Source organism: Bombina bombina, chromosome 1 (assembly GCF_027579735.1).
Source record: "Bombina bombina isolate aBomBom1 chromosome 1, aBomBom1.pri, whole genome shotgun sequence".
Classification (NCBI taxonomy): domain Eukaryota; kingdom Metazoa; phylum Chordata; class Amphibia; order Anura; family Bombinatoridae; genus Bombina; species Bombina bombina.
In genome coordinates this window covers 1,178,736,456-1,178,754,226 of record NC_069499.1, presented here as the reverse complement: position 1 = coordinate 1,178,754,226, position 17,771 = coordinate 1,178,736,456, and the positions used below count along the sequence as shown (strand labels likewise).

Genomic DNA, 17,771 nt, shown 5'->3' with positions numbered 1-17,771 from the left:
CCTAGGACGCCCTCTGGGTGGCCTTAACTTAAAAGTGATTGTATCGTGGTGGCGCCTAAGGTGAGGTCCCCGGAGAAACTCCAGCCACAGGCACCAACAGACTCTTTTCTTTCATGTAATTAGCAAGAGTCCATGAGCTAGTGACGTATGGGATATACATACCTACCAGGAGGGGCAAAGTTTCCCAAACCTCAAAATGCCTACAAATACACCCCTCACCACACCCACAAATCGGTTTTACAAACTTTGCCTCCTATGGAGGTGGTGAAGTAAGTTTGTGCTAGATTCTACGTTGATATGCGCTCCGCAGCAGGTTGGAGCCCGTTTTTCCTCTCAGCGTGCAGTGAATGTCAGAGGGATGTGAGGAGAGTATTGCCTGTTTGAATTCAATGATCTCCTTCTACGGGGTCTATTTCATAGGTTCTCTGTTATCGGTCGTAGAGATTCATCTCTTACCTCCCTTTTCAGATCGACGATATACTCTTATATATATACCATTTCCTCTGCTGATTTTCGTTTCAGTACTGGTTTGGCTTTCTACAAACATGTAGATGAGTGTCCTGGGGTAAGTAAGTCTTATTTTCTGTGACACTCTAAGCTATGGTTGGGCACTTTTTTAATAAAGTTATAAATATATGTATTCAAACATTTATTTGCCTTGACTCAGGATGTTCAACATTCCTTATTTTCAGACAGTCAGTTTCATATTTGGGATAATGCATTTGAATCAATCATTTTTCTTACCTTAAAAATTTGACTTTTTTTCCCTGTGGGCTGTTAGGCTCGCGGGGGCTGAAAATGCTTCATTTTATTGCGTCATTTTTGGCGCAGACTTTTTTGGCGCAAAAAATCTTTTCTGTTTCCGGCGTCATACGTGTCGCCGGAAGTTGCGTCATTTTTGAGGTTCTTTTGCGCAAAAAATGTCGGCGTTCCGGACGTGGCGTCATTTTTGGCGCCAAAAGCATTTAGGCGCCAAATAATGTGGGCGTCTTATTTGGCGCTAAAAAAATATGGGCGTGGGGGGCGGAGCCAACAGCCGAAACAACAAGACGTGCTATGCTAGAGCTCCTGCTGTTTGCTTATAAATCACCTATAATATTGGCATGTTAGGATCTTTTATTTCTCAAAATGTGCCCTTTAATGTGTGGTAGAACGAGAGGACATGCGACATGGGTCAATAAAACAGAATAGGTGACGATACAACAAATACAAAGATCTTCCTGCTTTTTGGGATTACAGCATAGAGTGAGCCGCCATCTTGGGGACGCCTAAGCACCATCTCTTTGTTTAGAGAGACACCTTCCACTCCTTAACTGCCTTATAAGCTGTAATATGGAAGGGCAAATAGTATCTGCGCTTCACAAATTGGGGCTTCTACTGGACTGTCACCGGCGAGTCCTTACTAGAGAGTTGAGAGCCGCCATGAACCCGCCACAGCCTGAGCCGTCACCAGTGGACAGTAAAGAGGTAGCTGGTTATTGTAACTTCGATACCCTAATTTGGAACCCGGATACCCATCTGGAGGCAGAAGAGGTATATCTCACAGCTTTTCAGAAGCCTAGTCCTGAGCTGACAGAACGGATACTTCTCTGTGAACGATACAGCGCTCTACAGCCTTTCGATGCGCACACAGGCCCTGTGCAGCATTGCAATACGCAGCTGAAGCCGGCTCAGAGTCAGATGAAAGACACGAGTGAGATCTGTTATCCGAAGGCCGCGGTTCGCATTTCTAATGACAACATGGAGTTAGCTGATTCTAAGGACTCGGCCAAGGCCCTTTCTATTTACAATCTCCGGTGGCTACCGAAACTTGATCTACCCCTAAGACGCTTCAGAAGCCAGGTACACCTTCAGGAGCTCTATCGGATGTCAGGAGTCTCTCAGATTTTGAGATGTGGAGTGGGATAACTTGCTGTTTGCCTTGCTTTGATGAGGTCTGTTTTGATCCCCGAGATTAGGCAGACTGTAGTGAGCTCATCGGTGTTTAACTTCCCCAGCTAGTCTTATACGATGCCCCCTGGAACTGAGACTTATCAAAAGCGGCAGGGCATACAATGCAAAAAATATATACTCTTTCAAATTTACAAGACACATATACAACCAGATTGGATTTATTAACCTAACCATTTGACAAGGTTTAAAGGCTCTTTTGAGACGTTATGGAAACCAATGAAACTGCATGAATATGCACCTAAGATCTCTATATGCAGACTTATATCTCTTGTCATACTACATCCCATAATAACCCATTACCACTAAATGCAATGTCTCAGGATAGCCCCATATACCCGCTTAATGTTTACAAGAACTCATTTTCCTCTAAGTATGTCATTTATTATATACCAACTATACTCTTCACCTAATTGGGTAGCGTGTATATTATGCTTGTTATCACACGGTTATTTAGGCTGGGACATCTTAATGAGAGTTATTTAACTGGATACTGATGCCTAACCAATTATACCAGCTAATTGTCTAATGCAGATAAAGTCTAACGATTTCCCTCTCTCAGTAATTCTTACTTACAGCCTAGTAAGCTTGGTGCACATATTAAGCCTATTAACATATGGTCCTTCAGGTTGGGACATCTTAAGGGGAGTTATTCCTATTGCCAGTAACGCACTAGTACATAAATTATTAACAGCGTCTGGGTAACAAGTTCAAAGCCTGTTCTATATTGTGTTCAATATTTATTGCTGTTTATATTGGTGTGTGTGACTCTTTTTCATTAGGCATGCTAAGCAATGGAGGTACCTGGGGTATTAGTAATTCTCACTCACGTCAGCTTGCTGGTATAAGTTAGATCCCTAAGCTGGGAATATATAGGGCACAGACAGTACTTCTCCCCCCTCTCACCTATATGTTAATTTAGATTTTATAATGTAACCTAGTATTGTGGTGTACTGGTCTTCCATACTGCCTGCACATCCACATAAGAAAGTGTGAACTACTTCCAGCACATTTCTATGCTTTAAGCACGAGATAATATTTTACAGTAGCTATGTGGCCTTATAATGTTTTATAACTATGTGTACCTAGTACCTTCAGATTTTAGCTTAGCAGCATAGGTCACTACAGAAAACCTTTGAACTGAAATAACGTCTACGCTTTGTCTGTGACCGAGATAGGTATATAGGCCCCATCTAACACACAACCCGCCCGTATCCCTCACCCTGGCCACATACTACTGCCTTTGACAAGGCAGGACAGATGCTCCCATTTATAATTTACTTGTTACATATATATTCATTTTCATGCTTGCCCAGTCACTATAAAGTTTGATACGCTACTGTGGAGACTAAAGGTATTGTGAGTCACCTAAAATATTTCATCTATTTTCAAAATCTATTTATTTACTTAAATAGGCAGCTCCTAGGGATGCCTCAGGGTAAAGTTTTTCACCATCTACCTTACATTCCGATATATTTAGTTGTATAGGTATCTGTTTTGTTGCCTAAATGTTGTGTTATATTTATATTATATGTTATTCGCTATCATTATCTGCGACTGTATGTCTGTTATCTCTAATCTATCTATGCTCCTGCCTACATTATTGGTAATTAGATTCTCATAGGCTGAAGGTTAGCCTCAACAAGTAGGTAATATTTATTACTTCATACCAATTACTTTCGTTGCCCACGAGTTTAGCAGTTAATGTATGTATGAACATCTATATCTGTATATGTATATGCTATCATCATTAGTGACTGTAGATCTGTCATCACTAGCTCTTTCATGGCTTTTTCCACATTATCTGTATATATCACTTGTCCATGATAAGCTTCTCTCCTCCCTTTCCCGCAGAGGCTTGTTGCCGGCGGGTCATATCCCCACTCCTTTTTCCAGCCTCGTCTATTGATGACACTCCCTTAGGAGAGGGGCTCATCCGGAGATTCCCTATACCCCGAACATTCTACAGCCCCCCCCCTCCACATAATAATGCAGTGTGATTAGTCAGGCCCCTTACTTCCCATAATTGAGCTCTGGTATTATCCTGGTCGCATATTCTACACATTTGTCATCCCCTTCTCATTATATGAGCATAACACTATATTTAGATAATTACTTCGCTCTGATAGAGCCATGCCCATCCCAGTAGTCATGTAAATAACAGGTCCCCCCTGTGAAGCCCACCCTTATATTCACCCAATAAGTCTTCCCATACCTGCTCTCATATCCCATTTGGCTCCGCCCCCCCATTCCCCTCCCCACTCCACTTTGAGCGGCTCTTGCCCGCTGCGTCCCCTTATCCCTCTCCCCGCTAAATTGGTCCATAAGTGGCCAAACACAAGCCAATCCACGTTTATCCTACTTTTACTAGATTATATACCGCTATAAATGCTTTCCCATGATAATGTGGAGAATATACTCTATTTCCCCCCTACCTTTACCCCCATAAAACCAACCCTTCCTTGCTTTTATATTTCCTAAATTAATATTTTATGGTGTATTTATCCATCACAAGGAGGGGCCACTTCTAGTCTATATATCCTATAAAAAAAATAAAAACTGAGGTCTTAACCTGGATAGTCCAAACTCTGTACTAATACCTTTAATAAACGGGATTTATATGCCCCTTCTAGTTAGATTTATTGCCTAGTAAACCACCATGCTCCTTCATAACACTAACCAGTTATTGCTTCTCCATTCTTTTACTACTCATCATAGAGTACTATTCTTGAAATTTTTTGAATGTATACAATGATGGCATAACTTATGTTGTTTACCTGGCAAGATCATGGTATTAATACTGTACTTTTCTCCTTTGTTATTATTGTTGGACGTTTCATTATTGTTATATTTGTTTATGACTTCAATAAAAAATTATTAAAAAAAAAAAAAAAAAAAAAAAAAAAAAAAAAATATGGGCGTCGCTTTTGTCTCCACATTATTTAAATCTCATTTTTCTTTGCTTCTGGTTGCTAGAAGCTTGTTCCTTGGCATTTTTTCCCATTCCTGAAACTGTCATTTAAGGAATTTGATCAATTTTGCTTTATATGTTGTTTTTTCTCTTACATATTGCAAGATGTCTCACGTTGCATCTGAGTCAGAAGATACTTCAGGAAAATCGCTGTCTGGTGCTGGAACTACCAAAGCTAAGTGTATCTGCTGTAAACTTTTGGTAGCTGTTCCTCCAACTGTTGTTTGTATTAATTGTCATGACAAACTTGTTAATGCAGATAATATTTCCTTTAGTAATGTACCATTACCTGTTGCAGTTCCATCAACATCTAATGTTCAGAGTGTTCCTGATAACATAAGAGATTTTGTTTCTGAATCCATCAAGAAGGCTATGTCTGTTATTCCTCCTTCTAGTAAACATAAAAAATCTTTTAAAACTTCTCTTTATACAGATGAATTTTTAAATGAACATCATCATTCTGATTCTAATGACTCTTCTGGTTCAGAGGATTCTGTCTCAGAGGTTGATGCTGATAAATCTTCATATTTATTTAAAATGGAATTTATTCGTTCTTTACTTAAAGTAGTACTAATTGCTTTAGAAATTGAGGATTGTGGTCCTCTTGATACTAAATCTAAACGTTTAGATAAGGTCTTTAAATCTCCTGTGGTTATTCCAGAAGTTTTTCCTGTTCCTGGTGCTATTTCTGAAGTAATTTCCAGAGAATGGAATAATTTGGGTAATTCATTTACTCCTTCTAAACGTTTTAAGCAATTATATCCTGTGCCGTCTGACAGATTAGAATTTTGGGAAAAAATCCCTAAAGTTGATGGGGCTATTTCTACCCTTGCTAAACGTACTTCTATTCCTACGTCAGATGGTACTTCGTTTAAGGATCCTTTAGATAGGAAAATTGAATCCTTTCTAAGAAAAGCTTATCTGTGTTCAGGTAATCTTCTTAGACCTGCTATATCATTGGCTGATGTTGCTGCAGCTTCAACTTTTTGGTTGGAAACTTTAGCGCAACAAGTAACAGATCATGATTCTCATAATATTATTATTCTTCTTCAACATGCTAATAATTTTATCTGTGATGCCATTTTTGATATTATCAGAGTTGATGTCAGGTTTATGTCTCTAGCTATTTTAGCTAGAAGAGCTTTATGGCTTAAAACTTGGAATGCTGATATGTCTTCTAAATCAACTCTACTTTCCATTTCTTTCCAGGGTAACAAATTATTTGGTTCTCAGTTGGATTCTATTATCTCAACTGTTACTGGTGGGAAAGGAACTTTTTTACCACAGGATAAAAAATCTAAGGGTAAAAACAGGGCTAATAATCGTTTTCGTTCCTTTCGTTTCAACAAAGAACAAAAGCCTGATCCTTCATCCTCAGGAGCAGTTTCAGTTTGGAAACCATCTCCAGTCTGGAATAAATCCAAGCCTTCTAGAAAAGCAAAGCCAGCTTCTAAGTCCACATGAAGGTGCGGCCCTCATTCCAGCTCAGCTGGTAGGGGGCAGGTTACGTTTTTTCAAAGAAATTTGGATCAATTCTGTTCACAATCTTTGGATTCAGAACATTGTTTCAGAAGGGTACAGAATTGGTTTTTAAGATAAGACCTCCTGCAAAGAGATTTTTTCTTTCCCGTGTCCCAGTAAATCCAGTGAAAGCTCAAGCATTTCTGAAATGTGTTTCAGATATAGAGTTGGCTGGAGTAATTATGCCAGTTCCAGTTCTGGAACAGGGGCTGGGGTTTTATTCGAATCTCTTCATTGTACCAAAGAAGGAGAATTCCTTCAGACCAGTTCTGGATCTAAAAATATTGAATCGTTATGTAAGGATACCAACGTTCAAAATGGTAACTGTAAGGACTATCTTGCCTTTTGTTCAGCAAGGGCATTATATGTCCACAATAGATTTACAGGATGCATATCTGCATATTCTGATTCATCCAGATCATTATCAGTTCCTGAGATTCTCTTTCCTGGACAAGCATTACCAGTTTGTGGCTCTGCCGTTTGGCCTAGCTACAGCTCCAAGAATTTTTTCAAAGGTTCTCGGTGCCCTTCTGTCTGTAATCAGAGAACAGGGTATTGTGGCATTTCCTTATTTGGACGATATCTTGGTACTTGCTCAGTCTTCACATTTAGCAGAATCTCATACGAATCGACGTGTTGTTTCTTCAAGATCATGGTTGGAGGATCAATTCACTAAAAAGTTCATTGATTCCTCAGACAAGGGTAACCTTTCTGGGTTTCCAGATAGATTCAGTGTCCATGACTCTGTCTTTGACAGACAAGAGACGTCTAAAATTGATTTCAGCTTGTCGAAACCTTCAGTCACAATCATTTCCTTCGGTAGCCTTATGCATGGAAATTCTAGGTCTTATGACTGCTGCATCGGACGCGATCCCCTTTGCTCGTTTTCACATGCGACCTCTTCAGCTCTGTATGCTGAATCAATGGTGCAGGGATTACACAAAGATATCTCAATTAATATCTTTAAAACCGATTGTACGACACTCTCTAACGTGGTGGACAGATCGCCATCGTTTAATTCAGGGGGCTTCTTTTGTTCTTCCGACCTGGACTGTAATTTCAACAGATGCAAGTCTTACAGGTTGGGGAGCTGTGTGGGGATCTCTGACGGCACAAGGAGTTTGGGAATCTCAGGAGGTGAGATTACGATCAATATTTTGGAACTCCGTGCAATTTTCAGAGCTCTTCAGTCTTGGCCTCTTCTGAAGAGAGAATCGTTCATTTGTTTTCAGACAGACAATGTCACAACTGTGGCATACATCAATCATCAAGGAGGGACTCACAGTCCTCTGGCTATGAAAGAAGTATCTTGAATTCTGGTTTGGGCGGAATCCAGCTCCTGTCTAATCTCTGCGGTTCATATCCCAGGTATAGACAATTGGGAAGCGGATTATCTCAGTCGCCAAACGTTGCATCCGGGCGAATGGTCTCTTCACCCAGAGGTATTTCTTCAGATTGTTCAAATGTGGGAACTTCCAGAAATAGATCTGATGGCGTCTCATCTAAACAAGAAACTTCCCAGGTATCTGTCCAGATCCCGGGATCCTCAGGCGGAGGCAGTGGATGCATTATCACTTCCTTGGAAGTATCATCCTGCCTATATCTTTCCACCTCTAGTTCTTCTTCCAAGAGTAATCTCCAAGATTCTGAAGGAATGCTCGTTTGTTCTGCTGGTAGCTCCGGCATGGCCTCACAGGTTTTGGTATGCGGATCTTGTCCGGATGGCCTCTTGCCATCCGTGGACTCTTCCATTAAGACCAGACCTTCTGTCGCAAGGTCCTTTTTTCCATCAGGATCTCAAATCCTTAAATTTAAAGGTATGGAGATTGAACGCTTGATTCTTGGTCAAAGAGGTTTCTCTGACTCTGTGATTAATACTATGTTACAGGCTCGTAAATCTGTATCTAGAGAGATATATTATAGAGTCTGGAAGACTTATATTTCTTGGTGTCTTTCTCATCATTTTTCTTGGCATTCTTTTAGAATTCCGAGAATTTTACAGTTTCTTCAGGATGGTTTAGATAAAGGTTTGTCCGCAAGTTCTTTGAAAGGACAAATCTCTGCTCTTTCTGTTCTTTTTCACAGAAAGATTGCTAATCTTCCTGATATTCATTGTTTTGTACAAGCTTTGGTTCATATAAAACCTGTCATTAAGTCAATTTCTCCTCCTTGGAGTTTGAATTTGGTTCTGGGGGCTCTTCAAGCTCCTCCTTTTGAAGCCATGCATTCATTGGACATTAAATTACTTTCTTGGAAAGTTTTGTTCCTTTTGGCGATCTCTTCTGCCAGAAGAGTCTCTGAATTATCTGCTCTTTCTTGTAAGTCTCCTTTTCTGATTTTTCATCAGGATAAGGCGGTGTTGCGAACTTCTTTTGAATTTTTACCTAAGGTTGTGAATTCCAACAACATTAGTAGAGAAATTGTGGTTCCCTCATTATGTCCTAATCCTAAGAATTCTAAGGAGAAATCGTTGCATTCTTTGGATGTTGTTAGAGCTTTGAAATATTATGTTGAAGCTACTAAGTCTTTCCGAAAGACTTCTAGTCTATTTGTTATCTTTTCCGGTTCTAGAAAAGGCCAGAAAGCTTCTGCCATTTCTTTGGCATTTTGGTTGAAATCTTTAATTCATCATGCCTATGTCGAGTCGGGTAAAACTCCGCCTCAAAGGATTACAGCTCATTCTACTAGGTCAGTTTCTACTTCCTGGGCGTTTAGGAATGAAGCTTCGGTTGATCAGATTTGCAAAGCAGCAACTTGGTCCTCTTTGCATACTTTTACTAAATTCTACCATTTTGATGTATTTTCTTCTTCTGAAGCAGTTTTTGGTAGAAAAGTACTTCAGGCAGCGGTTTCAGTTTGAATCTTCTGTTTATGTTTTTCATTAAACTTTATTTTGGGTGTGGATTATTTTCAGCAGGAATTGGCTGTCTTTATTTTATCCCTCCCTCTCTAGTGACTCTTGCGTGGAAAGATCCACATCTTGGGTAGTCATTATCCCATACGTCACTAGCTCATGGACTCTTGCTAATTACATGAAAGAAAACATAATTTATGTAAGAACTTACCTGATAAATTCATTTCTTTCATATTAACCAGTCCATGAGGCCCACCCTTTTTTGTGGTGGTTATGATTTTTTTGTATAAAGCACAATTATTCCAATTCCTTATTTTATATGCTTTCGCACTTTTTTCTTATCACCCCACTTCTTGGCTATTCGTTAAACTGATTTGTGGGTGTGGTGAGGGGTGTATTTGTAGGCATTTTGAGGTTTGGGAAACTTTGCCCCTCCTGGTAGGAATGTATATCCCATACGTCACTAGCTCATGGACTCTTGCTAATATGAAAGAAATGAATTTATCAGGTAAGTTCTTACATAAATTATGTTTTTACGCAACTCTTATTTGTTTAACGCTTTCAGTGCTATCAACGACTCTGAGCCGTCGCAGTGTTTCCCACTCAGGTGTTAACGATGGCTTAGAGCCGTCGCTAGCACTCTCCCACCTTGAGGGAGATCTGGGGGCTCCCACCCGCTCCTACCCCGGCATTCAGGCCTGTATAGTGACAGGCATCGCCGGGGCTTCACATTTTGCGCGGCGACGTCCCGCGCAATGATGTGATGACGTCACAGTGCAACTTTATTTAAAAATGACAATGACAAGTATAGGGAAAGGGGGCATGCTGCTTAGAAGTCTGTATCTCAGGCATCTAAGCAGCTATAGACCCCCAAGACCCACCATTGGAAAAATAATCGCCTAACCTTTCCAACGATGTAAGTCTTGGGGATCTGGAAAAAACAATTAAAAAAGAATATATTTCAAAAAAATAAAAAAAACTTTAAAGGGACAGTACACTGTAAAAGTGTTTGTCCATTAATGTATTTTAAATGACTAGTTATACCAACTGCAGAGTATAAAATATTTGAGAAATTCCATTTTCATGCTTATTTGTGTATATCAGATCTCATTATGTTCTAAGTTTGTGTAAACAGATTTGCTTCCTTATCTTTTATTTGGCTGGAACACCAAAGCTCAATACATAGAGAGAACAATGGAAAATGATCATTTTATTACTTAACTATCCTGTATCCCACTTAGAGTGTAATCTCTTCTGTTGGCTGTGTATACTTAGGCTATTCAATAGCCTATACTCAAGTATTAATTTGTTCAGTATAGGTGGCGATACCACAGGCTAAATCAGCTATTTCAAATGCTGAAATAGGAGTAAAGGAGCTACTTGTAACCAATTTAATACACTCTAGCAGGTTAAAAGGATCATTGGGAATAATTTAAAGGGGAGACATTTTTTGGGTGAACTGTCCCTTTAAATCAGCTTAGCACCCAGGTGGGAAAATGCTTAGCACTCAAAGGGTTAATGTATGTAGTAGCTAGTGTGAGTTTACTCATTCTAGGTGGCCTGGAAATAAACATTTTCCTTTACCGCGTGTCTCGCAGAGTGAGTGCAGTTCTGGTGCAGTGGGGGTTAATTTTCCTGCCGCAGGATCGATTGGTGGGCGTGAAATCCGCCATTTAGCTTTCCCTCAAAGATGGGTGTTGAAGAGCGGGTCCACCATGGGAAACTGCAGAACAAGGTTGCTGGCCGGCTACGGGCTCTATCTCTCTTAAGTATTTATATTTTCCTTATCACAGTTTTTATGTATTAAGAGATTAGTCTTAGATTTTGTTGCCATCTGGTGTTCAATATTGGTATATTTACACATTTAATGTTCTGTAAATTTCCTCTTAATTTGAGGCAATATTTGACATTTTTTGATGACCTTAAATAGATGGATCCTATATTTGAGTGATCTTAGGTCTCTATGGGGGTATTTCACTACAAGAGTGCCTTTACACTGATGGGTTACAAATATCCTAAATCATGATTTGCAGGCTACCTTTATGTTTAAAAGGTATCCTTAGTTTAATTTTATTTCTTTCATTTTGCAATCTTTTTCAAGTAATGATTGCGATTTGGATGACCTTAGATGATTTTCATAGGTCTTATTTATTTTATAGATTTATAACCTTGGGACTCCAATGGTTATTTTCTTTATTCTTATATTTAATTATATGTTGGAATTAATTTCCTTTGTGAAGGTATATTGGTGCTTTACGTATTCTTAAGCACATGTGCGTTGTTTTCAATTTCTCTCATAGAGGTGATTTACAACCATGACTATGTTATTATTTATTTTTCGTATAGGAACTGTTAGAGGTCTAAGTGGCTCCCTGGAATAATACTCATTACATCAAACCTGGAGACTCTAGTTTGAGTCCAGGGTGTGACAGGATCACCCTTCAGGACATAGTACAGACAACATCAAAGTGCGGTGCCTGATTCTTTATTTATCCTTTCTTTGCCCTTTTTCTCAGATTTTCTATTCTTATAGAATCTAAGGGTGTACCATGATGGCTTAGTGGTTTCTTTTGTATTTATGGAAATCTGTAGGTTAAGAGTTCAATTCCAGCTGTGGCTGGGTGCTCTTCATAATGCGTTCTTCTAATATCCTCACCATATTCAGCCTTATATCAGGCTTGGATCCGCGATATCTCTGATCCTTAGACTGTGGAAGTTGTATCCCAGGCATTCAGGTTAGGTTTTTAGGCCTTATCCTCCCTGACACAGATTTTTCCTGTCAAGGTTATCTGCAAATCAGATAGAGAGGAGGCCTTATTATTCTACGTAGAGACCTATCTTCCCTGGGAGTGTTGTTTAGTTTCCCGTAGTGCAATTGAATCAATAATTCCCTCAGGGTTCTGTCCTTCCAGATTAAACTTTTCCTTCCAAGATCAGTTCATGATGACCATAGTCCTGAAGGATGCGTATCTTCATGTTCCCATTCACAGGGATCATCTTCAGTTACTGAGGTTCGCCTTTCTGGACAAACATTTCCAGTTTCTTGCATTTCCTCTTGCCCTTCGCACAGCTCCTAGAATGTTCACAAAGGTTCTGGGGGCTCTTTTGGCAGTGGTCAGAGCCCTGGGAATTGCTGTGGTGCCTTTCCTAGATGATATCTTGAGCTCAGGTGTCATCTTTTCAACTATCAAAATCTCATACAGAGATGTTGTTGTCTTTTCTACGTTTCCACAGATGTATAGTCTGGAAAAGAGTTACCTTGTTCTGGCTACAAGGGTGTGTTTCTTAGGGACAATCATAGTTTTCCTATCCATGAAAGATTTTCTGACGGACATCAGGAAATCCAAATTTCTTCCTCAGGTCTTTCTCTCCCGTCTGCTATTCGTCCATCAGTGGCTCAGTGCAGGGAGGTGATTGGTCTGATGGTTGCTTCCATGGACATCATTCCTTTTGTTCAGTTCCATCTGAGAACCCTGCTTCTATGCATGCTTAGTCTGTGGAACGTAGACTATTCAGATTTATCACAGAAAAGATCTGGATCACCTCAAGAAAATCTCTCTTGCGGTGGATTTCACAGGAAGACCTGGCTCAGGGCACTTGCTTCATGAATCCTTCCTGGGTGATTGTGAATCCAGGGAGGAACTATGGACGCCAGCCTGTTAGGCTGGGGAGCAGTTTGGGGCTCCCTGTAAGTTCAGGGCCTGTGGTCTCAGAAAGGAGTCTTCTCTCCCCATAATCATCTTGGAGTTGAGAGCAATCTCAATACCTTGGTAGCTTTTCCTCATTCATCTTTAGTCCGGTTTCTCAAATCCAAATGGACATCATTACCTCTGTGGCGATGACGGAGGTGCCTCGCATTTTGCAGTGGTCAGAAGCTTGTCTCCTATCTGTCATCCACATTCCAGAAATGGTCAACTGGGAGGCGGATTTTCTTAGTAGACAGACTTTTCTTCTGGGGAGTGGGCTCTCCATTCAGAAGTATTCCCGAGGTGGATCTGATGGCATCTCGTCACGGTGCCAAGCTTCCAAAGTACGGTTCAGGGTCTAGAGATCTTCAGGTCGCTCTGATAGATGCTCTAGCGGATTCTGGATCTTCTCTCTGATATTCATTTTTCCCTCCATTTGCTCTCCTTCCAAGAGTCATTGCTCGTATCTACAGGAGGGAGCATCTGTAATTCTAATAGCTTCTGCATGGCCTCGCAGGATCTGGTTAGCAGATCTGGTGAAGATATCTTATATTCCACTTTGGAGGTTTCCTCTGAGGAAGGACCTGCTACTTCTGGGTCCTTTCCTCCATCCAGACCTGTATTCTCTGAAGCAGACTGCTTGGAGATTGGACGCCTAGTTCTGTCTAGACGTGGTTTTTCTGACACGGTCATTGATTCTATGCTTCTGGCTCGTATTTTTGTTTCTCGCAGGATTTACCATAAGGTATGGTGTAAATATCTTTTTTGGCGCAAGTTTCTCCTGGAGCCGGGTGAGGATCTCCAAATGTTATCCTTTCTTCAGGATGGCCTGGAGACAGGTTTGTCAGTCAGTACTCTGAAGGATCTGATTTCTGTACTGTCTATTCTTCTGATCAAACGTCTGGCAGATTTGCCAGATGTTCAAGCTTTTGTTCAGGCCCTGGTCAGAATCAGGCCTGTGTTTAATCCTGTGGTTCCTCCTTGGAGCCTTAATCTTGTTCTTAAAGTTTTGCAGCAGGCTCTGTTTGAGCCTATGCATGTTGTTGATATAATCTTGTTATTTTGGAAGGTTTTGTTTCTTCTTGCTATCTATTCCACTCGCAGAGTTTCTGAGTTTTCAGCTCTGCAATGGGATTCACAGCCTTATTTTTCATGCAGATAAGGCAGTCCTTCGTACTAAATTGGGTTTTCTCCCTAAGGTGGTATCGGATCGAGACATTAATCAGGAATTTGTTGTTTCTTCTTTTTGTCCTAATTCCTCTTCTCAAAAGGAAAGTCTTTTGCATAACTTGAGGTGGTGCGTGCTCTAAAATTTTTACCTTCAAGCTACTGAGATTTTTGACAATCTTCTGCCCGTTTGCGTTTTCTCTGGAAAACGTGAGGGTCAGAAGGCCACGTCTACTTCCCTTTCCCTCTGGTTAGGAAGTATGATTCATTTTGCTTATGAGACAGCTGAACAGCAGCTTTCTGAGAGAATATGGATCATTCCTCTAGGGCTGTTCCCTCATCATGGACTTTCTAAGATGAAGCTTCTGTGGAACAGATTTGCAAGGCGACTACATGGTCTTCTTTGCATACTTTTTCCAAATTCTACAAATTTGATTATTTTGCCTCGGCTGAGGCCTTTTTTGGGAGATAGGTTCTTCAAGCGGTGGTGTCTTCTGTTTAGGTCCTCCTGCCTTGTTCTCCCTCCCTATTCATTATGTGTCCTCTAGCTTGGGTATTGGTTCCCACTAGTAATTGTAATGACGTTGTGGACTCTCCATGCCAAAGGAAAGAAAACAAAATTTATGCTTACCTGATAAATTTCTTTCTTTCCGGGCATTGAGAGTCCACAACCCCGCTCTCTTTTTTATTATAATTCGGCAGTTTTTTTGAGTAAACCTCAGGCACCTCTATACCCTTGTGTTATCTTCTTTTTCCATTTCCCTTCGACTGAATGACTGGGGGTTATGGGTAAGGGAAGTGACACTTAACAGCTGTGTCTATTTGACTGTGTTAAGACAGCTATACACACGATACCTGCTAGATTGACAGATGAGACAAACACGGTGATCGTGGACACTCCCCCATCTATCGAGACAACCATTCACTACAACCAATCACTAATTAGTGCTATCTATGACACACTAGGACTTGACCAATTATGAACACTTATACTTATGATTGACAAATCACACTAGACATGCGCAGTAGGAATTGAAGGACGCTATGTGTTTTTAAATATATTACGATATAACATAGCAAGTTTAATAAAGTACGTGACATCAACTGAATGATATGATAAGATACAGCTATCACTATTGGGATTATACACATTACTACAAATGAAAATGTTATGATGATTGTATGTTATCATTATAGACTGTGCTGTTACTATATGAATTGTTTTATACCTAATCACTGATTTATTGCTGCAGCTTGAGCTTTAACTATGAATTTGTAATGATGAAGGTATGATAAGATAAAGCTATCACTATTGGGATTATACACATCACTACAAATGAAAATGTTATCATTATAGATTGTGCTGTTATTATATGAATTGGTTTATACCTAATCACTGATTTATTGCTGTAACTTGAGCCTTAACCACGAATTTGCAATCATGAAGGTTGAATATGTACATATGAGGGAATTTTGGGCCTGGATCAAATGTTAGCTATCTTTTATTTTATGAATGAAATTCTTGTTGTTATAGGTTCATGGTAGTGTTTATACACATTTGACACTTTGTTACAAATGAACTTGATTGGCCATGAGAAGGCTGACAGCCTCTCTTGGCCACCCCTATCAAATGTTACCAATTATCTTAATTATATGTTTGTTATATATAGCAAGTCTTTGTAACCAATTTTATTAAGCCTGATGAAACAGCCCCTGGCTGAGAAACGCGTGGCTTGAGTTCTTTTAATGTTTTAATAAAGTAATTTTTACTACTTTTTAAACACTTGCTATTTTTGGATTCTCTTTGGATATTCCTGAGCCCCTTGAATCATCTTGAGGCCTCTGGTCTCCTGTTTGCCTCTGTACCAAGTCTGTTGGGTGACTGAATTGATCCCAGCCTGCTCTAATAGCATCAATGGAGATGCTACAACAAATGTGAGTGCAATATTGAACTCCTTGTGACATTCAAATCCTGGTTAAACAGTACTAGGCCATATAGGCACTTTTTGTCTTTTATATATTTTCACTACAGACTCTACACTATCCTTAGGAGGCCGGTCTTCTGGGTGACTGTTATAGATCCCAGACTGCTCTTACAGCACCATTTGAGGTGCTCCAATACATGTGAGTGTAACTGCTGTATACTACAAACATTCTCTTTGTTCCAACAATACTGGGCCATGTGGCACATCTGTTTTTCTTATCTTACACTGTTTTTTTTTTCTTTGCTTTTAGTTTATTAAATGTTCATGTTCTTTACAGCTGGGTTTTGATGCACGGAGACCCCGGAATCCTGATTTTAATATATGTTACTAAAGTAAAATCAAAGATTGCTTCTAGGTTAGAAAGCTGCCTATGGACCTAACAACTCTACTACATTTACAAGTCCAAAAACTCTAACATAAGTTACCTTTCTGGCATCTCTTGGCCGCCTCCTTCTGGCTTACACTGACCTCCATGTGGAAAGAATAACAGTAATCACGGAAAGCAATCCAGGAAGTTTCTCCAAAAGACCTCGGGCAAGTCCCAGCTGAGCTCCACTTGTGAGCCTTCACTGACTCTGCTCAGGTAGGTAGAAAGGATATCAAGGTCAGTGTAACGAGGGTAAATCAACAAGCAAGTCTGTTATCAGATCAGCATTTACAGAAACTCATACAAATTTACTAAGCATAATAACGAGTCAGATTTAGTCATTTATAGTATTTGTGTAATTATATAAAATACAAATAGTTGGAGTTTAAACTGCTTTAAAGGGTCATGGTAATTAAAAAATGACATGATCTAATTTGTTAGAACATGTCATTTTAAAACTAGGGACCCCTTTAATGCTATGTGTTTAACCCCTGCAAATGGGTTAAATACATAGTAGAAGTACACATTGGGACCCGCAGAGTACTACTGGTGCATGAGCGTAAACTGCCATTGATTCAATAAATAGCGCTAGTCATGTGACTAGCTCTGCTGATTGTATCGCCGGCAGTTTCTGCTTGGAACCAGCAGTGCACTATGGGTCCTGAGAGATGGTTAGTCTTAAAATGGCTCTAACCAAATAGATCATGTAATTTTTCGACTATAATGGCCCGTTTAGCCATGGAAAATATGTACATTTGTGCATCATTAAGGGCTATAAAACTGTTTAACTGAAACCTTTGAATTTGCCTACAGGCTCATGGTGAGAAAAATCTTTTTTTTCCCAGTTGTTTAGTGGCCATATTAAATTAATAACATATCACTTATATAATCGATATGGCTGCGTAGCTTTTATGCATCGCTCTAAATGTGAGCATTTTTATGCAGTTTATGTCTAACTTTGTACCATAACAATGAACAATTTAGCTGCAATGCATTGTTATGCTCTCTCAAGCATTTAGTGGGTTAATTATTACTAACAAATGTCAATATTTGCGCTAAATTCGTTTTTACTTTTGATTTTTCTTTAAAGAAATATTAAACCCATTTTTTTGTGATTCAGGCAGAGCATAGAATTTTACAACTTTCTAATTTACTATTATCCCATTTGCTTTGTTCCCGTGATATTCTTATTTGTAGAAATATGTAGGTAGGTGTCTGGTGCACTACATGGTAGGAAATAGTGCTCTTGGATAACATCTAACTGCTACCA

General features: G+C 39.7%; 1 protein-coding gene across 1 annotated transcript in view; it reads right to left on the bottom strand.

Moving 5' to 3' along the window:
- The window catches only part of LOC128663866 (C-type mannose receptor 2), a 347,089-nt gene that overhangs the window by 14,753 nt on the left and 314,565 nt on the right, over window positions 1-17,771 (bottom strand). Inside the window, exon 25 of the mRNA XM_053718428.1 lies at window positions 16,560-16,709. Within this exon, the coding sequence (XP_053574403.1) occupies window positions 16,560-16,709 (150 nt within the window). The remainder of the gene's footprint in view (window positions 1-16,559; window positions 16,710-17,771) is intronic.